Genomic DNA, 21,995 nt, shown 5'->3' on the forward strand with positions numbered 1-21,995 from the left:
TAACTTGTACCTAAAGCTTTTAAACTTATACACAATATTTCACATTCCCAGAAAGCCCCCACTTATGCGGTTGAAATTCAACCTATTCTTTGACCAAAACTCAATCTTATATAATATAAGGATAAGGAAATAACATTAGTGCTATTAGTATTTAAAGGATGATTACTATTTATGATTAAGATACTAACACTTCAGAGATATCTAGCTAATTTAAAAAACACCAAAACATTTTATAGAGTATTTGTGTTACGGTGTACAATTTTAATTGTATGTGAATTCAAATTTTAGGTAATTTCTTAATTATTCAAACAAAGAATTTGGGATTTCAAATGAATTACGTATTAATTCTATGCCTTTCCCAAACAAAAAAAATATCAATTATTTGAAATTCCAGTTCTACAGAATTTCTATTCCAATTCAATTCTAATTTTATAGAACAAACGCAGCCTTAGTATTTTCATGCGTATTCACCATATCCTCTCTGCTAAAGCTTTCTCTTTCTGTCCACGGTCCCTTTTCTCTGCGATTCAAGAAATGTTACTGAGAACAAAACTCAAACACCTCACCTACAAACACATAATCCCCCTTATCCGCTCGCTCTCTTACCTCAATCCTCAGCCTCAGGTGTCCCAGCAGCAGCAGCCTTCTTCTCTACGGCGACAACAAGATCCATACTCCCTCCTAAAAGAAGAACCGATTCAAATCCTCGCGGACCTCTGGGTCAAAACGTTCTCCCAACGCCAAGAACCAAAGCCCTTCACCAACCTCACTGGTTTCCTCTCAAAATTCGATCTCTGGGTCCTCGCTTACCAGAGAACTTGCGCCCACGTAAGCGGCACATTCCCACCTCGTAATGCTCTTCACTCGGATGTTCTGTGCGACGTGTTGTCACTGAGAAACGCCGTGGTTCGTAACAAGTTTTCATGGAACTGCAAGACGCATCAGTTTATTCGTGGCCCCAATGAAAAACCCCTCACCAAGTTACTCTCGAGACGCCAACTGAACCCAATTTTGACGTCCAAGAATCCACCGTTTCAAGATCGTGTTGTGCAGGAGGTACTCTTCATGATTCTGGAACCCGTTTTTGATCCACGGTTTTCATCCAAATCACATGCTTTTAGGCCTGGGAGGAATGCGCATACGGTTATTAGGACTCTTAGGAGTAACTTTGCAGGATACTTGTGGTTTTTGAGGGGCGATTTAAGTCCAATTCTTGATGAGGTTGATGTGAATGTGGTAATGCGATGCATTGAAAATGCTGTGAAAGATAAGAAAGTTCTGAACTTGATAAAATCTGGGTTAAAAGGCGCTGTAAATAACTGTTTAACTGACGTTGAATGTGAAGGGAAAATGAAGAAGAGCAAGAGGAAAAAAGGGCGGACAAAGAAGAGAATCTTGAGTGAGAATGAGCCAAAGCCAGACCCGTATTGGTTGAGAACGTTTTTCAATTTTGCACCTGAGGAGGCTGCAAAGGTGCCGAACTATGGATATTGCGGGATACTTAGTCCTTTGCTGGCTAATGTGTGTCTGAATGAGCTTGATCAAATGATGGAAGAGAAGATAATTGAGTTCTTTAAGCCCTGTGAACAAGATTCCATATGGAAGTACTCGATAGAAGATGGCTATCATAACCCTTCTTGGCCGGAGTTCGTTCCATCTGGTGGGAAGGAGAAGACGAGGAAGATGGATTACGTTAGATTTGGGGGTCATTTTCTAATTGGGATTCGGGGAACTAGAGAGGAAGCAGTGGGAATTAGGAAGGATATAATTGAGTTTTGTGAAAACAATTTTGGCATAAGGCTAGACAATTCCAAATTTGAGATTGAGCATATTACTAGGGGAATTGATTTTTTGGATCACACACTGTGTCGTAGGATCATATATCCTACTCTTCGTTACACTGGGACAGGTGGAAAGATAGTCAGTGAGAAAGGTGTAGGAACTCTGCTTTCAGTCACAGCTAGTTTGCAGCAGTGCATTCGTCAATTTAGAAGGCTCGAGTTTGTGAAAGGTGATAGGGACCCAGAGCCACTCCCTTGCACCCCAATGCTTTATTCGGGACAAGCTCATACTAATTCTCAAATGAACAAGTTCCTTGAGACCATGGCAGACTGGTATAGATATGCAGATAACAGAAAGAAAATTGTTGGGTTTTGTGCTTATGTCATTCGAAGTTCTCTTGCTAAACTTTATGCTGCCAGGTATAGATTGAAATCTCGTGCCAAAGTCTACAAGATTGCTACACGTGATCTTAGTCGTCCTTTGAGGGAGAGTAGTAATAACTCTGCACCTGAGTATTCAGATCTTTTGAGGATGGGGCTTGTTGATGCTATTGATGGTGTACAATTTTCTCGCATGTCTTTGATTCCTTCATGTGATTACAGTCCATTCCCTAGGAATTGGATCCCAGACCATGAGAAAGTGTTGCATGAATATATCAACTTACAAGATCCGAAGTTCTTTTATGAACTGCAAAAATCACTCAAGCAACAAGTTCTATCATCACCCCAAGATGACATGTCTGAGATTGTGTGGAGTTGCAAGACACTTGGTATCCAAAACTACTGCCTTAATGGTGCGACAGAGGTGCATGATGCTTCTCCAACAGTTAGAAGGTGAATAAGAAAGCAATTTGATCGCTGAAAATAGAATTTTAGTGATGCTGCTTATTGTAAAAGGACTATTGAGCAAAGCAGATAGTGCTTTCCACAACTTCAGGTTGATACTTCTAAAGTTGGACTTCACTGCTTCCTATAGTATGAGTTATGCTTGAATGAACTTGTGTCCAGTTTTAAATGGCTGTTACAAAGGTGGATAGATGGACATTGGAGATCAGATTTTCTGTTGAAATATTACAATCTAGTTATTCAGTTGATTTGGTACAGGGTTGGGCCCTTGAAAGGGAGGTGGAGTACCTACCAAACAGGTTGTCGATGGATTGATTTGATGTGCCTAAAAGTAACTTGATTCTACATATAGGTTGAAATTGATGTTTATTATCATGTAGTAATTTGTTACATGTTATGAAGTGTGTGGACTGGACTGTTAATTATGTGAGTTGTCGTAGCTGTTCACATACCAAGTGAAGGTTAGTATTGCTAGATGTATAGAAGTCAGATGATTCTTTGATAAAAGTGCCCAATCAAATGGAAGGTAATTAGTTTAAGGAAGTTGACTGTCTATAATACATATACAGATTTCGAATGTATACTCATGAATCTATTGATATCCTTGTATAACTCACTAGTGCCCTTTTCAACAGTCTGAAAACGAATCTGAGAGCAAAGTGACAGGCTTATCTTACCTACTCAAACATTCTGTGCATCCAACTGCCAAGGGTAAGAGTTCAGGGATTGATATGTTACATATGTACACTATTGGTTGTTAGTCACCAATATTTTCAGAATGTTACATAAATTTTGGGTGTTTGTTTCCACAAGTATGCAACTTCCTTGACACAGTTATATGAAAACTTATATTTGCTCAACAGTTTCCAGAATTCTTCTAGTGGCATTACCCGCATGCTTAAGAAAAATTTTGATAACCTGGTTTTGCATGGAGTCCTGTAGTTGTACGTGGTGCCTGGTGTTGTAGGTGCTGCTTGTAGAATTTGTAGCTTTTTTAGTACTAACAGTTTATGATGTCTATTATTTATGTCCGTGGGTTTGGGAGACAACTTACACAATGTCATCAGTAATGTTGCTTCAAATTGCTATATAGAAATAAGGCAAAAGTTTAAGGAAACAGCAACAGCAATAAAATAAGTTGTTTAGAAGAAACATAATTGAAAGTGAACTTTTTGTTCAATATATGAAGCAAATCCTTTAACATAAATTTACTTTATTATGCATATGCCTATATCTTTCCTTTGTTTGAGCAACTTGGGGATACTGTTATTGCCCAAAGGATAGGTATATTATTCCATGCATACAATTTGTGTCCACTTTCCAGTTATAAAGCTAATTGTTTGTGTTGTTTATACCCTTAATCGGTTATTGGCAATTCTTGAGACCGCCACAGATTAGTTAAATTTTCACTATAGGTGCACTTATGTATAGAAAGACAGCCTGCATTTCTTTACCTCTAAGCTGAGGGAAAGCACATTAAGCATGTGCTGAATGTTTTGCATTTTCAAATTTAGAATTATTCTGTTCTTGTGAATACATTTTTGTATGGGTATGGGAAGAAATCTTGAAGTTCTTAGACTCAAGACAAAATGATGGCCCAGGTTTTATTCTTTTCCACCGGTGACCAAATTCCCCAAAAGCAGCAGTTGTTGCTGCTGTTAGTTGTTGTGAATGTGTTGTTCCAGTTGGCTGGCCTCTCTTTTCAGGTATATTTAGCACCTGATCCCTTTAAAGTGTTCCTAATCTATACAATCTAGCTGTACGGTTTTCTCTTTTTGTACGCTTAGAATATTTGTTCTGTTGTGTACACTGATTTCTTGTGGGAATAGATCAATCATAAAACTGAATTAAATTAGCTTTATCTCTGAGAACTAAAGTTAGTATTGGAATAAAAAATTTAGTATCAATGATACTGCTGGCTTCTTTGGGAATTTATGGATACTAAAATTTGTAACTGAGCTTATTGGTCCACTTTGATGTTAAATTGGTTGCTGTGCAAAAGGATATTGTAGATTCAGGTAAAATGGCATTTGTTCTTGTTTGAACCCCAAAAAACCCAAAATAAATAAATAAATTAAACTCAACCCTGGAACAAGATGTCTAATTATTCCTACATCTATGTGATCAGTTTTTTGCTGCCTCTAATGTGTTGATCTCCTTTTCTATTATAATCTGGTTCATCATGGATGGGAATGTATGATTGAGTTCACGATTAACTGCTTTGATTTCTCACTTGATATATGGTTGAATAATCTACTTTCAATTGTTCAAAATCTGAGCAGTAAAATTTGATGAAACACATAATTCTAGATGCAAATTGGTTTTTTTCTGTTTTCCTATTCTGATCTGTTCTGTAATAAAGTGCTGCCATATTCCATATGAAGGATAAGAAGAAGCATGTTTTGCAGTTTTGGAAGAGTATTCCATCCTCCATATTCTCAATGAATTGTATTACTTTTGAAGTTTTGGTGCAGGAAAGGTAAATGCAGCTTGATATTGGCTAAGCCTTCTCCTTCCAATAGGAACTTCTTTCAATCTAACTGATTAAGTGGATTTCTATTCGAGTTCTTCCTTTTTGTGTATACTGCACAATCTGTGGTAAGTAGGAAGTATGATTTGTCGCATTGGTTGGGTACATCTCTTCCTATACTAGACCATGGAGCGGGAATGGTGAGTTATTTCTCAGCAATTATATTCAACATTTATAACATACTAGTTTCTGCTATGAACCTTGGACACGTCATGATAATGTTGATAGCCATCTAGGTACTCATATGAACTTGAAGTTGGTGATCCCACTATGCTACTCTCCAGTTCTTCCTTTTTGGATATACTGCATAATCTATAGTAAGTATGATTTGTGGTGTTAGTGGGGTACATATCTTCCTAGACTAGACCATGGAGCAGGAATGGTGAGTTATTTCTCAGCAATTATATTCAACATTTATAAATTATAGTTGACATTTTTAACTTACTAGCTTCTGCTATTAACTTCAGTCACTTCATGATAATGTTTATAGCCGTCTAGGTACTCGTATGAACTTGAACTTGGTGACACCAATATGCTACACTCAAGACCCCAAGCTTGACCTCGATGGGTATAGGTTAATGGTCTCCTTACCAACTCTGCTTCATCTCTCTACTTAGAATAGCATAATATACCAAATTCCTTTCATCTACTGGTTTTCTTCATTGTTTGTTCTGTATTTCATATTATCATCATAAAACCTGTTCTACTGGATTTTCTAACAGAAAGCCTGTGAGATTTCTTTGGACTTGCATTTCTTTAGACTAAAAGGTTTCCTGACATGTAATTGGAGGACTTTTAATGTATTCTTACACTAAGACAAGGATGCTTCACAATGATTTAACTTAATCTTGGGTGCTGGCAGGCAAAGGAAACATGCACAAACTTTTTCTTGTTTTGTGTAAGCTAATTCTTTAAGTTTCGGTATGTGAGTGTTAATCCTCCCAATTGATGTCAGAATTTTGAACATCTGAGTTGTTGGAGTGGTGAATATTACATACTTGGAGCTAGAATTCCCATCTGCTTCTTGAAGTTCCCGTTGTCGAATGCTTGTCTTTCCTCTTGCTTCACTATTTTGAATACTTCAGCATTGCAGTATTAGAATGAACTTCACCAGATTTTTTTCACTGCTCTGAGCTGTTTTCTTCTTGTTTGCATGTAAATTCAAGGAAAGGATGCACCTGGATGTAAAGGGTAGAACCCCAAAGTATTTTAAAGTGCTCTCTCTGGCACTCAGTGCCAAAATTGTCAAGGAAAGAGAACCGCGGATTTAATGCTTTGTTATAATGTGTCAAAATTGAGGAGCTTCCTGCAATTATCATGAACCTCAAGAGTGGCATGCAAAATTATCCCGAGGGATAATTATATTTTACAGTGGGCAAAACTCACAATGCAATCGTCAAGTAAAACTCCCCTACATCACGTGTCAATTAGTCTGCAGTATGGAGACCCTTTTATTTATTTTTTTTACAGGGAATATTGATCGTTTAGAAGAATTTTGTTTAATGCCCGCAGGATTGATCACATTGTTGTAAAATGGAGAGCCAAAAAATAAAGAGCTAGAGGAATGGATGGATTAATTAGTATCTGTTTCAAAATTAGGGGTCTGCTGGGGAGTGTATTTTTTGGGAATATATTACACAAGTTTTTTGTAAACTTTGTCCGCGGTAACCTCAGAAATATCCCAAAATTTTTAAAATATACATCCCAAAACATCTTTCCTTTCCTTTCATTGGGGGAGAAGAAGGAAAAAGAAAAGGAAAATAAAAGAAAATTAAAAATAAAAAAAGTTCACTTTCTCAACAAAAATTTTTCTACGAATTTTACAGTAAATTAGAATAAAGTTTTATATAAATATCCCAAAAAATACACAAATATTAAAAAAAATACACCATTGAAATGGACACTAGGATGAAAAAAAATTAGTTAGTTGTACGTATAACTTGACTATTGGTATAGAACTTTCAGTCTAACATGTACTAGACAAATATTTCACTCTGTCTTGTGGATAGCTAAGCCCATTCATTAGATACGATTGGCAATTTATTAAAAAAAAAAAAAAAAAGCTCTCTATCTTATATGTGACAATTGTGTTTGGTTTTACTTAATAATATCATGTTTGCAATAATGCGAAAAGGTCTAGCTCCTGTTGAAGAAAGATGGGATAGAAGAAAGATGGGACAAGGTAATGATTCAAGATGAGTGCAAGTTGGTAATTGATATGATTAACTCAAATGAGATCATGGATTATCAAGTGGGGCCAATCATCGAAGATATCATGGCTATGAAGAGCAGGTTCCAATATATCTCTTTTACTCATGTTAAGAGATTAGGAAACAATGTGAGTCATTTGCTAGCCAAGTTTGCTATGAAACTATGTAATGTTGTTAGATGGAAAGAGTGTTTTCTCCTTTAATTGTAGTTTGCTAGAAGCATCCCAGTGTGATGGATGTTAGGACAGTGGCCCAAACATAAAAATAATTTTATATAACTAAATGTAATTAATTATTCCAAGTGATATGAAATTGTTGCCGTTTTAGATTTGGTTTGGAAACCGAGAAAAAAAAATTCGTGTTTTAATTAGCTTGACCTTTAAGGATGATTCGGGTCAACAGATTTTCTAGTTTATATTTTTTCTTTTGGACTAGAATTCTAAAATTGTTGCCGTTTTGAAAAAAAAAATTCGTGTTTTAATTAGCTTGACCTTTAAGGATGATTGCATAGTTTATATTTTTCTTTTGTACTAGAATTCTAAAATTGCTTGATTATTTGGTAAGAATCAATTTTTTTTTCGAAACAATATTAGTAATATATTGATCATCAACTGAACTTTACAGTTGGAGCAAAGGCCCCTCATTTCTATACAAAAAGTGCTCAATAACACAGAGGATTGATCCATTCCTCATTTGTATGATGCCTAAGGCATACTCACCAACTCTAATACTAACATGGTTATCATTTTTAGATATAACACCAAAAGAGCACATTTGAAACAAGGCTTTCAAGCTAAGAATATCATCAACTAAAGTATGCAGTTTGATATTTGATGCACTTCCGGCACAAATTTGTTGATGTAGGAGTTTGTTGCAGCTCTGAATGATGACTTTTCTCTAGCCTTTGACGACTAATTTACTCAAAGCTATCTTAATAGCCTCAGTCTCGTCCAATTGTGGACAATTGTAGCTTCTTTCATATATTGCCCAGGCTGCCACAATAACATTTCCTTCAGTCATGGCAGTCACTCCTATACCAACCACTTTACTGCTCGGTTTGTTTAGTGCAGCAATCTTAACTTCGATCACCTCTGCATTCTCTTCTTCTATCCTTTGCATTTGGTTAGCAGCAGTTTCTGTTGTACTCCCTTGCTCCTTATCTTTGTAGGCTTCGCAAAACTCCATCCATTCCTCTTGAGCTTTTAGTATTGTTGTCATTGCATGCCTTTGTTTGTTGTTGAATGCCAACTCATTTATGCTTTTCCATAGTTGCCATAAGATGTTAACTATTAGACCAAGGTGTTCATTACCATTCTGCCTAGATTTAGCTCCTGTAATTTTAGCCCACCAAGCCTTAAAACAGCCTTGTTTATCCTTAGCACCTTCCCATTGTACTAGTGCTATATGCCATACCTGCTTGGCCTGTCTGCAGTTCAGTAGCACATGTTCCACAGTCTCTACCCCTTCACCACATGCTTTACAGATGGGATCTCCTTTCTTAGTCCTACCAAAGATTACTTCATTGACTAGGAGAGCATTATTGATGCATTTCCACATGAAGGTCTTTAGTTTATGTTTGATGTTTAGTTTCCATAGGCAAGACCACATCTGTTTTACTGAATTGTGTGTACTAGTACCAGCCTCCTTATAGCCATCCCTTTCTTGGGTTTCCTTCTCTTTCATGAGTGCCTTGTATCCAGTGCTCACTGTGTACTGCCCCGTAGGAGAATGCATCCAGAAATTATTGTCCTCCTTTCCTGCTAAGCTGATAGGAATGCTTAGGATCCTTTTTGCATCCACACTATTAAACCTTCTGAGCACTTCCACTCTATTCCACCTCTTCTGAATGATTAAGTCTTGAACTTTCTGCACTTTAAATTGTGGAGGTTTGGGAGTTGAGGGCCTTCCTCCTTTGTTTCCTACTATCCACTTGTCCTCCCAGATATCTATCCTAAGACCATTTCCAATTTTCCTCCAGGTGCCATCCTCAACAAGCTGTTTAGCTCCCATTAGACTCTGCCAGATCCATGAAGCATTTTGTGGACTCTTGCATTTGAAGATGGAGCCAGTAGGGTAGTATTTTGCTTTCAGTACCTTGGAGATAAGCAAGTTTGGGTTTACAAGTAATCTCCAAATTTGCTTACCAAGCAAGGCTCTGTTAAAATTGACCAAGTCTTTGAACCCAAGTCCTCCTTGATTCTTCTTTTGGGTCATTCGCTTCCAGGAGCATAGATGCATCTTATCCTTTCCATTAGTGTCTCCCCACTAGGAGCTTGCCATTAGAGCACTGATCTCCTTGCACAGTTTCAAAGGTAGTTTAAAGCATAACATAGCATAAGTTGGCATTGATAAAGTCACTGTTTTTAACAAGACCTCCTTCCCTGCTTGACTTAGCAATCTCTGCTTCCAGTTTCCAAAATTCTTTTTAATGTTGTCTCTGATGAATCCAAAGATTTGTTCCTTTGTCCTTGTTATCACCATTGGTAGCCCTAGGTATTTGGCTTGGTTGACCATCTGGATATTCCCCAATCTGCAGCAAACTTCTAGCTTTTTCCCATGGTCCATATTTTTGCTGAAGAAGACAGAAGACTTTTCCAGATTGATTAGCTGTCCAAAGCTCTTTTCATTTGCCCACCAGGATCCTCCTCAGCTCCTCAGCTTGTTTGGTGTCTGCTTTACAAAATATTAAGGAGTCATCTGCAAAAAATAAATGTGTTAGTCTAGGACCATTTCTGCTGATTTTGAGTCCAGTAATCTTCTTGTCCTCTTCAGCTCTTTTCAACAGATTTGATAAGCCTTCTGAGCACAGTAGGAAGAGATAGGGTGAGAGAGGATCACCCTGTCTTATTCCTCTCTCTGGAACTATATATTCCTTAGCCTCACCATTTATGTTGAAAGAATAAGAGACTGATTCAACACATTTCATAATCCAGCTAATTCACCTGCTACTGAAACCCTTTTTTCGCATCATGGCCCTCAAAAAATGTCATTCCACTCTATCGTAAGCTTTAGACATATCAAGCTTAACAGCCATGTACCCTCCTTCCCTTGCCTTTTATTTTTCAGAAAATGCATGTATTCATGGGTTATGATAACATTGTCTAGGATCTGCCTACCAGGAATAAAAGCAGATTGGATTTTGCTAATACAGATATTTAACACAGCTTTAAGCCTATTAGCTAGTATTTTGGAAAGCACTTTATAAAGCACATTACACAAGCTAATAGGCCTATAATGCTTCAGATTGACAGGATCTTTAATTTTTGGGATGAGGGAGATTAAGGTAAAATTCAGGGCTCTAGGCATGGAATTGGAATGAAAAAAGCTCTGGATAGCCTGGACTACCTCATGTTTGATAATAAACTAGAATTTCTGGAAAAAAAATAGGGGTCATACCATCCATCTGAGGAGCTGTATCAGGAGACATAGAGAAAATGGTTGCTTTGATTTCTTCTTCATCAATACCTCTAGCCAGTTGATCATTCATGCTAGCCGTAATGATGGATGGAATACCTCTAAGGATCTCCTCTGCTCTACCATTCCAATTACTAGTGAAGAGCTGCCTGTAGTAATCTGCCACTTCCTCCCCTAACTCTTGCTCATTCTCAGTCCAAGATCCATCTTCCCTTTGTAGATTCAACATTCTGTTTCTCCTCCTCCTTCCCTTGACATGAGCATGAAAGAATTTAGTATTCTTATCCCCCTCCTTTATCCAGTTAAGTCAAGCTTTTTGGTGCCAATACAGTTCCTCCTCCTTGTAAGCCTCTTTCAACTGCTCTTTCAGATCCACTATCTCTCTTCTGGTGCTAGTCTGAGTGCTAGACTGAAGCTTCTCCAACTGACTTTTGAGCTGATTGATCTTCTTTTTAGCATTGTAATTGGAGTTATTTTTCCACTTTAATAATTCAATTCTGCAGTTTCTGATTTTGCATTTGACCCTAAACATTCTTGATCCCTCGCAATCTTTTTCCCATGCATTTCTGATCACATCCTGGATCCCTTATCTCTTTAGCCATCTCTTGTCAAAATAGAACCTTTTTTTTCCTCTTCCTAGTCTCTGGATTAGTATCTATCATTAATATGCTGTGGTCAGATGCAAATGTGTCAATATGTTTGCAGTTGGCTTTATCAAAAACAAGTGACCAGTCTATGCAACACAGGTCTCTATCTAGTCTTTCTCTGACTTCCCCTACATCCTCCCAATTGTTACTCCAAGTCCAGGGGTTCCCCTCAAAACCAATATCAACCAATTGGTTATCATTGATGAAATTGTTGAAGTCTGTGAAACTATTCTCTTCTCTCCATCTGCCTCCCCACTTCTCCTCATTTGAAAGTATGTCATTAAAATCCCCAGCTATTATCCATTTTTCTCCCCACAACTTTTTCCTATCTTTCACAACCTTCCATTGACTCTTCCTGATTAGATTGTCACAGCTTGCGTATATACCAATGAACCACGATGTTGTCTTTGTCTCCCTATCTTCCACATGAGCTTCTATAGTAAAGGCAGTTTTAATTACCTGTTTAATTTTAACTTCCTCTTTCCACATCAAAGCCATGCCCCCAGATCTATTCATAGATTCCACATGATGTGTGCATGGATCTCGGCCCACGCAATGACCCAGTCCGAGTTCCATTGGGCCTAGTCACATGTGCACGAGTCAAGCTCTTCAAAGAATCCCTCCAAGGCCTTATCCGAATTGTCCAAGACCAACATGGAGTCCATAGAGATATTGAAGGCTTAGAAGGAGACAATCAAGTTATCTACACCATGATCCAAGCCCATGAAGAGACAAGTGGACCTCCAAGAGAGTTGGCTGAGTAGGGCCTTAGGCCTTAGTGTTTAATAGAGTTGGATTAGTTATTTAGTAGAGCATGGGCCGACCCATCTTGACCCCAAGATGGCCGAAACTATTTCAATCAAATGAATTTTAACTAAAAATTAAATAACCAATATAAAATGATTGAGTAATATGAATAATTTACATTCTCTATTGATAACAAAAAAATGCTTAGATAAAATGTAAGTAGTCCAAAATTCATGTTTGAGGGCTTGGATTTGTCCATAATTTAAAATACGAAATGTTTGGTTCTTAATTTGTGCTACTTATTAATAATTAATCCAATCGCTCACATCTTTCTAGATCAAAAGCCTTCGTAATTGTCAAGCAATCAAAAGTTACAATTCATGACCCAGCTTTGCATCGTGTTAACACAGGTGATTTGAGTCATCTAATTTTTTTTTTTAATTTTACTTCTAAAGTTGATGGCCCAAATATGAGTTTTGTCAACTTTGTTTCATCTGAACTATTAATTGTACTTATATAATTGTCCTAAGAAACCACTCTTTAATTTTTCTAATGTAATTATTACCATCCTATGGCATTCGGCAGCATTAGTAGGTCAAAGAACCACTACGAGAGGATCATAGGCTTTATTGCGTTACTTTATTTATGTATGTATGCATGTGTTTTGTGTGGAACACCAGAATTCAAACATGTTTATTCCAGTCTTATGAAATTGTGTGCTTGTGAACAAGGGATCAAAAGTATGGCAGCATTTTGTGCATAGAATGCTAGTGAGGTTCTTTTAATTGTACAAAATTTGTATTAGTTGGACTCATATTCACTTAGATTCTATTTAATAACCCAATTCAACACTAAAATTTAATGGATTTAGATCGTAATATATTTAAACGTATTTGATAACAATAAAATAAAACATTTGAATTAATTAAGTGGTACTAAATTTCTTAGGTAAAACTTGCCAAAAAAAATAAATGATAAACTATTCACTTATTACTTAATGTGATATACATTCAAATGTATCAGATTTAGTATTTAGAGATTCAGTAACTTAATGAATTACGATTTCATATTATAGATTTCAGAATTCAGTTTTCAAATTTCAATTTTATCAAACCCACTGCTAATTTCATACGCTAAATGTTCTTTTGTGCAATTTATCATGAACTAGAAATTTCAGTACAATTCATCTCTCAATCTTGGATATTTCAAAAGCACAGAAGAGGTGTGTCATTTGGTTATCATCATTACTTAAGTCCTGTTTGATAACGTAATTCAACACTTAAACTTAATAGAATTAGATCTTAATATATTCAGACCATTTGATAACCAAAAATTAAACATCTAAATTAATTAAGTGGCAATGAATTTTCTAGGCAAAATTTACTTCCAAAATTAACTGATAAGCTATTCACTTATCATTAAATGTGATATGCACTCAAATGTATTAGATTTAATACTTAACAATTCAATAATTTAATAGATTCAGACTTCAAAATTCAGTTTTCAGACTTCAATTTTATCAAACGCATTAAATATGCACTCAAAAATATTAGCATTAAATATATCATGCACCACCATACACAGTGTCCTGGCATAAAAATCAGGACCATTAGGAGACTCACACCTCATTCCCTTAACTAAGTACCAAGCTACGGAGGCTTACCAAAGGCATAGAGGCTACACCAAATGTTGCTAGAAAATGTAGCAAGTGCTAGAAACTTCTGGAATGTTCTAGGTTGTTCAAGAGATTTGTGGAAATGGCCTAGAGCCTTGTAGATAAGAGTGGTTTTGTGTACATACTTCTAGAGATTAAGTGTAGACACACATTGTGTAGAATTCTCTAAAGAATTGTATAGTTTTCTTTGCTTGCTTATAAATAGGCAAAACTCCTTCATTTGTAACCCAACTTTGGGAACATTGAAGTATTCATAAGTGTAATACAAAGCTTTTCTTTGCTTCCAATACTTTCTTTCTTCGCTCACTACTTTAGTTTAAATCTTGACTGATCGCTAGTGCCATAGGCGTAGCCCGTGACTTCAACTTTCTGACTCATTTAGAAAGCTACAACAATGCTTCTTTAGCCCACAACTCTATTTAGCAGCAACTTTTTTTCAAGCTCAAAACTTAGCAATTTAACATCTGCTATCTTTGTGTTAGTCCCATAAACCCCAATACTAGAAAGTAGAAAATAGGTAAAATAGGGAAAGTGAGTAAAAGAAAAGCAATAGAATTCCTAAATCCCTAACAACAAAATAGAAATGGAAAACAGAATTAATTAGGATGTAAATGGATAAGCCTTTTTGTTTTTGTTGTTGAGCACCACATTCGTTTTCAACGTAACTAGACATTTAGTAACAACGATGTAGAAAAAGTAAACACTGAAATCAATGTACCTGATTTCTCTTTGAATTCTTTCCAGCTCTTCTTTAAGCTCATTGATTCCATGCCTTAGGTTCTCAATTTGTGCCAAAGTCCTGAAACAATGACTTTAGTGACTTTTTGAATTGTATTATAGGTCTTTCTAACATTTTCATAAACAAAAATATTACCTTGCATCATGTTCTTAAACAAAAATATTATCCTGCATTTGGGGTGTCCCTCAAGGTGACAACAATCCCTCTATCATGCATTTTCACACAAGAGGTGGTGGAAACAATGTCATCAATCTCTTTATGAAGATCAATACATTCTATCTGCTCCTGCCTAGCACCGAAATTGCCCTTAAGAGTACCAATAATGTTTTCCACTAGTTTTGCACGAGGCAAAGCATCAGAATGTGTAGGAATGTTTGTAAGGACGTTGTAGTAAATCAGAGTTTCCAAAAGCTGCCAACGTAAAGATGGATCTTCATTGTTCATAAGGATTTGACTCACAAATGCCCTCAATTGCTTCTCTTTCTGGTTAAAACATATGTATGTAAGTGTATGTATATATTTGTGTGTGTATATAGACACACATACACATATATACATATACATATGCATGTAGACACACACTATGTAAAGTTACATTTTTATCTATAGATTGAACTTCTACCAATTTTTTATTCTGCATGAGTGACTCTTGATACTTATTTCATAATATTTCATTCAACTTATTGGATGTTAATTTTCTTACATGAATACAAAAATTGGATGATAAAATTTTTCATGTAATAAAATTAACATTCAAGAAGTTGAACACAATATTATGAACTAAGCATCAAGAGTCACACACACAAAATAAAAAGTTGGTGGAAGTTCAATATCATAGAAAATCAAACTCTACCTAAATCCTTGATAGTCTAGTGTCATGGTGTCTCTTGCCATTTTCAGTTGTAAATCCTTGATATTGCTTCTTAGATATTAATTAAATGGCTGCTATGCCTTAATGAACTGTATATTGGGTTCATCCTTCACTTCTCTTAAACCTTATGATATGTGCTTAAGGTTGAGAGCTGATCAATTTGCATGAGGTTAATTTGGCACCGCTACTTAACTGTAGAATTGATCTATAACGATCTTGAGTACAATGCTGGCACTGATTTTCCAAGAGATAACTTTTTGGATTTATTACTACCCATAGATTGTCCTATTTATGAAGTTTATACCAAAATTAAAATAAGGATGAAAAGTAAATGTGAAAATATGTGGTGCCATAAGTACAATAAATGGAAAAGTTAGCCATTACTCAGCACAGACCCGTTTCAATAAAATAAAGGAAAAAAAACAATATGTGCAATTTCTAGATATTTTATCATAAGATTATTTTAAGATCAATATTTTGAATACTAACTATAGTTTTTTTTTGTAGAATTATGCATATCATTTATCCATGGAAAAAACGCATACAAGATTAATCTTTTGGATACTAATTGATTCTGTTTTTTTTTGGGTAGAATTACCATACAATTTATCCATGGAAAAAGAACATACAAAAGGGAATGTTGCAAAGGAAAACGCTACACTCATTAGGGAAAATATCTCCACCAGCAATTCCAAAGTGACAACCAGTCACCACCAGTGATGGCTATCACAGAAGACCAAAATCTTTAATGAAGTGTGAGGTCAAGAGTTCAAACTTTACTTCCTATCACTTTGTCATTACATGTGGATTTTCCAAGTTTATACTAATACGTAGTGAATTCGTCTGGTCCGATGGTGGTTTAGTTCTCGTTGGTTCCCCAACAATCCAGTTAGGCTACTGTCAGTTCCCCAATGATTCAATTGCCCCCCCTTTAGAGTAGATTCGAATAAGAGTAGGAGTAAAGTAGATAGTGTCGATTGAAAAAACAAAAAAGATTCCACCATGACAAGCAAGTATATTATTTTTAATAATACTAAACAATAGTGTTCTATCCCTGTATGTTAGCTATAATTTCTCCCTTCAGTGCAAATTTAATGAAATTTTGATACTTGTTAAAAAAGTTACATCCCTAGATAAATATACTAAAGCCCGTTTAGGATTGCGATGTGTTTACAAAAAAAAATGTTTTTAAGTACTAAAAATATTTTTTGGGTGTTTGGTAACTAATTTCTTATAACTTAAGGAGCCCAAAGTTTTATAACTTAAAAGCACTTTATTAAAACTACTTGTATCGGATTTGCTTCTTTATAAATCGTCGCAACCCCAAACTGGATTTAAATCAATGATGTGTTTACTCTGAACAACCGGCATGGACACTGTAAGTGGAGTATAGAAGCATAGAATTTTTCCTAACCTATATATAAATCATAGGGGAGTCACCCATTAGGTGTAGTTTATAGAGTTTTTTGCCCAAAACCTTTCTATAAAAAAATAATCCCAATCTAATTCATTTGCAAATCTTATTCCCTTTTTCATATCTATTGCCACATAGACTCCAAATCACTGAAACACAAATCATGCTTGATTTATTTTTGAATCTTACCATTTTCTTTGTTCCCGTTTTCCATTATTCTCATTTTTTTTATCTCTATTATGTGGTCCTCTCTTCTTTTCATTCTTTTCTTTCTTCTTTTCAAGGCATACAACTCCCACCTAGTGTTAATACCCAACCAACCAAGTTTTACATAAATTTTATCCTTGGTAAATAGTTACTATTTCTAATTCGGTACTTGTATATGAACATCAAAAATAATTAAGGTTATTCAGTAATTGTATAATAATTTAAATTATATCAAAATTAGTTTATAACATTCACTCATGTATCTTATTGATCAATTTACTAAATTCAATACGTTAAGGATGCAATTGCTTATGATGATACTTGATTTTATTATTATCATTCACCTATTCGTATTAGTTTCCTTTTTCCCTCTTGTTCATTGGATATTTTTCCCTTCCAATTCCAATCCTTTTATTTTTCGAGCAACACATAGTAGAAAATTTAATTACTCTTAAAAGTTCTAACAGATTGATAATTGCACGTAGTGATGAAGCCAACATTTTTTTTTCTAGGAGGCCAAAATTTTTCCTAACAAAATTATCTTAATATATTATGTTCAAAATAATTTCCATTTATTTAAATACATGGCCTGTAAAACATCAAATATTAACTTTAATTATAAAGGTATATCTATTTCATAAATATGCAGCATAGTCATAATGAAAATCAAGAAATAAGTTTTGATTAAATATCTTATAACACCACAAACCACCCAAGTTGCACACGATCAGAAGATACTCCAATATGTCACCTATACAATATATATATATATATATAATGCAATATAAATGTAACTATTTTTAATTAAAAAAAGATAAATGTTATATTAACATACCTTGAAATTCAGCTTTTTTTTTTAAAAGTAAATTGAGTTTTATGTTCTTTCATAGAACTAAATTCATCTATGATTGAATTAATACTAAATTTTTCAATAACTTCCTTTTTTATATACACAGTTAGACAATCATTCAAGAAATTATCTTCCATCTTGTTTTGGAACTTTATCTTATTTACTTTCATTGAAAATGCTCGTTTTGTAGTTACAATTGATACACAAAGAGTGAGAACAAGTCTAATCAATCTATCAACAAAAGAATAGATCACTAATTTTCTTGTATTCACCAACCCTTGAAGTAATTATTTGCATATTTGTATATGGGTCAACAAAAGAATAGATCACTAATTTTAAATCTTTTAGTAATTGAGCTAAGTTGTATATTTGTTTATGGGCCAATAAAGTAATTATTTTTACTTTAACCCATTGATAATTATGAATTGGGTCTTTTTATTATAATATATCAAATTGGATCAATTTACTATGGTTCATCAAATTATATGTTTAATTTTTTGAAAGTTAAATGATTAGTACAATAAAAATAAATAACTTTTTTTTGAAGAAAAAATTAATTCAAAGGTGGCTAACTCTTATTTATATATAAACTCAAATAATAAAAAATAAAATTGTAAAAAATTAGCAGGGACTAACTTTATTTTACACATATATTTACATACTATGAATTAAAATTTTCAAAATTTAAGGGGAGGCACGGCTCCTTCAGCCCCTTGGCTCCATCATTAATTGCATATACGATTAATACCTCTCAAAATTCTCATTCTAAATAACAAGTAAACAGCCTAAGAATCAGGATGGCATACTCTTTGAAATTAAAACGTTTCAAAGATTTTGTTTATATTGAATGCAAATTTCTCCCTTGATGAGCGGGCCTTTTTTTCATTTTTCATCATGACAAAAAGGAGACAACAAGACAATAAGAAAAAAAATCACTCTAAGAACAAAATATGGTAGTGTATTGCATGGAAAATTTTTTTTCAGCAAAAAGATTACTATGGTAAAAACTCATAGCATATATCACCATTTGTTCAACATTTTTTTTCTCCTTTTAGAAAAGTTTAGGTGGTTTCTGATTTTTGCCTTTTCGATAGTCAAGGGTTGTTTCCCCATCTTCGTTGCCATATGTTTCGCCTGTCTCAGTATCACTACCCATTTCAATGTCGCTTCCATGTTCAGAGCCTCCTCTTCTTGTTTTGCTAACCCTACCCCTACCCCTTCCCCTTCCCCTTCCCCTTCCCCTTCCTCTCCTGCTTCTGAAAGTACCATTGTTTCATTAAAAATACGTGATCTATTGCAAAAATGTGAATAAATTTATGTTCACAATCATAATCATATGTACAGATGCTACTATGAAATAACTCACCCTCAGTTGGGGCGGGAGTGGGATTCGATTTCATATGCCTCTAGAATGCCATTGTCTATCCCTAAAAATGTAGAGGGAAAAAACACATAAACAAAACAAAAATACAAAATTCAACAACAGCAAGTTATTAGTTTCTAATACTAAATTAATCTGACATGAAATTTTAGTGCCCTGAGAACGGTATTAGTGAAAAACAAACATTGCTCTCTCATATGATCTTCATAGACATAAGAAAAAAGCAATTTTCTGACAGGCTCTAACTTGGTGTTGTAAGAATCCACAACTCCACGGAACATATAAGTCTTGGACTCATACACCTGTTCAGTTTTCTATGGTTTAGCCATTTCTGTCAAACCAATACCAATTAAGCAAAGCAATGAAATCAAAGTCTTTTTATTTCACTTATAGAGAAACAAGTAGAAATATGACAATACAAGATACTACTCACAAGATAAAATAGAGAACTCACAAGCTAAAATAGAGAAAAAAAATTTGAAAACAAATTTATCAAACGAGCAAGGAAAGTAGGAAGAGCAAAAAAGTTTTTAAAATTCACCGACCAGCACGGCTAAATGCTAAATCAATCAAATCTGACTGTTCAAAGCGTTATTGTGTCGTTCTATTTTGTTATGTTCTGTTTGCATAGGCCGTAGGGTAGTGTAAGGTGTAGAAAGAAAATCAAGATTTGATTTTTGCAAACTAATTTCACGTGGCTATAAGTCACTTTTACAACTTTCTGTGCTGCCGTCGCTTCCTATTTTACGATCAAATGCATCATTTACTAATTCCATGGCAAGCATTCACAAGATAAAATAGTAAAAAATTATAAAACGAACAAGAAAAGTAGAAAGAGCAAAAAAAATTTTGAAATTCACCGATCACCGCGGCTAAATGTTGAATCAATCAAGTCTTACTGCTTAAAGCGTCATTGCGTTGTTTCGGTGCATAGGGGTCAATCAGGAGTGGCTGGACTTGAGAAAGTTGAAAATTCAAAAGAATGAATAAGAACAATACTAATTTTCAGATTGTTCTAACCATGTTGCCGGTCTCTTTTATACAACAATTTCAAGATTCCCTACCACCGCCTTTCTACTGCTTCAATTTAGGTTTAAAAAATTTGATTCTTGTTAACTAACTTCACGTGGCTACAAGTAACGGATTTATAATGATCTGTTGACGTGACTTCCTATCTGTCCCTATTAACGATCAAACACATCATCGCTATTTTCGTGGTAAGCAATACATGCGCCAGTTTTATAAGAAAAATACTTTATAAATGTATGTCTACACGCTTTTAATATCCCAAACGTAACCATATGCAACCATGCATGCATGCGTGCATGGCAAGTAGAGAAAATATGCTAAAAATAGAGAAAATAGGAGCATTCGATCCTTATTGTCAAGACCATTAGATCATGCAGAATTTGAAAATTGAATCAGGTTCATGTTTCTATTTCTTATTTCTATTGAAAACCAACCACATGGTTGAGTGAGTAATAATTGTTAAAAAAGAAATTTCCTATGATGCAATGCCTTTTTTTATGTTGCTCCATATGTCCACAATGGAAAGTATCATCGTCTTGTCGCTTCCCATCTGCTGTTTCCTCATCTTTGTTGCCACATGTTTCGCATGTCTCAGCATCACCACCCATTTCAATGTCGCCTCCATGTTCATAGTCTCCTCCTCTTGTTCTGCTAATCCTATCACTTCTTCTCCTGCTCCTGGAAGTAGCTATAGATTAATGGGAAATGCGTGATCTGTTGCAAAAATGTGAATAAATTTATGTTCACAATCATAATCATATGTACAGATGCTACTATAAAATAACTCACCCTCGGTTGGAGCGGGAGTGGGATTCGATTTCATATGCCTATAGAATGCCATTGTCTATCCCTAAAAATGTAGAGGGAAGAAAACACACAAATAATACATAAATCACAAAATTCAACAACAGCAAGTTATTAGTTTCTAATACTAACTTAATCTGACATGATATTTTAGTGCCCTGAGAACGGCATTAATGAAAAACAAACATGGTTCTCTCATATGATCTTCATAGACATCAGAAAAAAGTAACTTTCCGACAGGCTCTAACTTGGTATTGTAAGAATCCACAACTCCACGGGGCATATAAGTCTTGGACTCATACACCTGTTCAGTTTTCCATGGTCTAGCCATTTCTGTCAAACCAATATCAATTAAGAAAAGCAATGAAATCAAAGTCTTTTTATTTCATTTATAGAGAAACAAGTAGAAATAAGACAGTACAAGATACTACTCACAAGATAAAATAGAGAACTCACAAGCTAAAATAGAGAAAAAATTTTGAAAAAAAATTTATCAAACGAGCAAGGAAAGTAGGAGACCAAAAAAGTTTTTAAAATTCACCGACCACTACGGCTAAATGCTAAATCAATCAAATCTGACTGTTCAAAGTGTTATTGTGTTGTTGTATTTTGTTCTGTTCTGTTTGCATAGGCTGTAGGGTAGTGTAAGGTGTAGAAAGAAAATCAAGATTTGATTTTTGCTAACTAATTTCATGTGGCTATAAGTCACTTTTACAACTTTCTGTGCTGCCGTCACTTCCTATTTTACGATCAAATGCATCATTTACTAATTCCATGGCAAGCATTCACAAGATAAAATAGTAAAAAATTATAAAACGAACAAGAAAAGTAGAAAGAGCAAAAAATTTTT

At 34.9% G+C, this 21,995-nt stretch overlaps 2 protein-coding genes across 12 annotated transcripts; one reads left to right on the top strand and one right to left on the bottom strand.

Moving 5' to 3' along the window:
* The first annotated feature begins 366 nt into the window (after positions 1-366).
* On the top strand, positions 367-6,740 carry LOC113725213 (nuclear intron maturase 1, mitochondrial-like). Of its 11 annotated transcripts, none has more exons than XM_072074277.1 (3): positions 367-5,539; positions 5,648-5,738; positions 6,324-6,740. In XM_072074277.1, exon 1 carries the CDS (start codon positions 460-462, stop codon positions 2,617-2,619), a length of 2,160 nt encoding a protein of 719 aa, XP_071930378.1. In that variant the 5' UTR covers positions 367-459; the 3' UTR covers positions 2,620-5,539; positions 5,648-5,738; positions 6,324-6,740. The 11 variants fall into 11 exon arrangements, with proteins under 11 accessions (XP_071930378.1, XP_071930369.1, XP_071930363.1 ...); XM_072074268.1 differs by having other exon boundaries at positions 367-3,338; positions 4,229-4,333; positions 5,091-6,740; XM_072074262.1 differs by having other exon boundaries at positions 367-3,153; positions 3,263-3,338; positions 4,229-6,740.
* A 4,348-nt stretch (positions 6,741-11,088) lies between these two features.
* On the bottom strand, positions 11,089-11,944 carry LOC140005834 (uncharacterized). Its single transcript, XM_072046836.1, has 2 exons — positions 11,402-11,944; positions 11,089-11,262 (listed from the first exon to the last, which is right to left on the bottom strand). The coding sequence occupies exons 1-2, from the start codon at positions 11,942-11,944 to the stop codon at positions 11,089-11,091; spliced, it is 717 nt and encodes a 238-aa protein (XP_071902937.1).
* Positions 11,945-21,995: the final 10,051 nt, after the last annotated feature.

Source organism: Coffea arabica, chromosome 1c (assembly GCF_036785885.1).
Source record: "Coffea arabica cultivar ET-39 chromosome 1c, Coffea Arabica ET-39 HiFi, whole genome shotgun sequence".
NCBI classification, from domain to species: Eukaryota; Viridiplantae; Streptophyta; class Magnoliopsida; order Gentianales; family Rubiaceae; genus Coffea; species Coffea arabica.

Excerpts from the sequence above, each read along its gene's own strand:
- LOC140005834 (XM_072046836.1), bottom strand. The coding sequence starts at position 11,944 with ATGAATAGATCTGGGGGCATGGCTTTGATGTGGAAAGAGGAAGTTAAA. Across the intron at positions 11,263-11,401 it reads CTAGGAAGAGGAAAAAAAAG|TGGAAAAATAACTCCAATTA; the intron begins GTTCTATTTTGA and ends GAATTATTAAAG.
- LOC113725213 (XM_072074274.1), top strand. The coding sequence starts at position 460 with ATGCGTATTCACCATATCCTCTCTGCTAAAGCTTTCTCTTTCTGTCCA.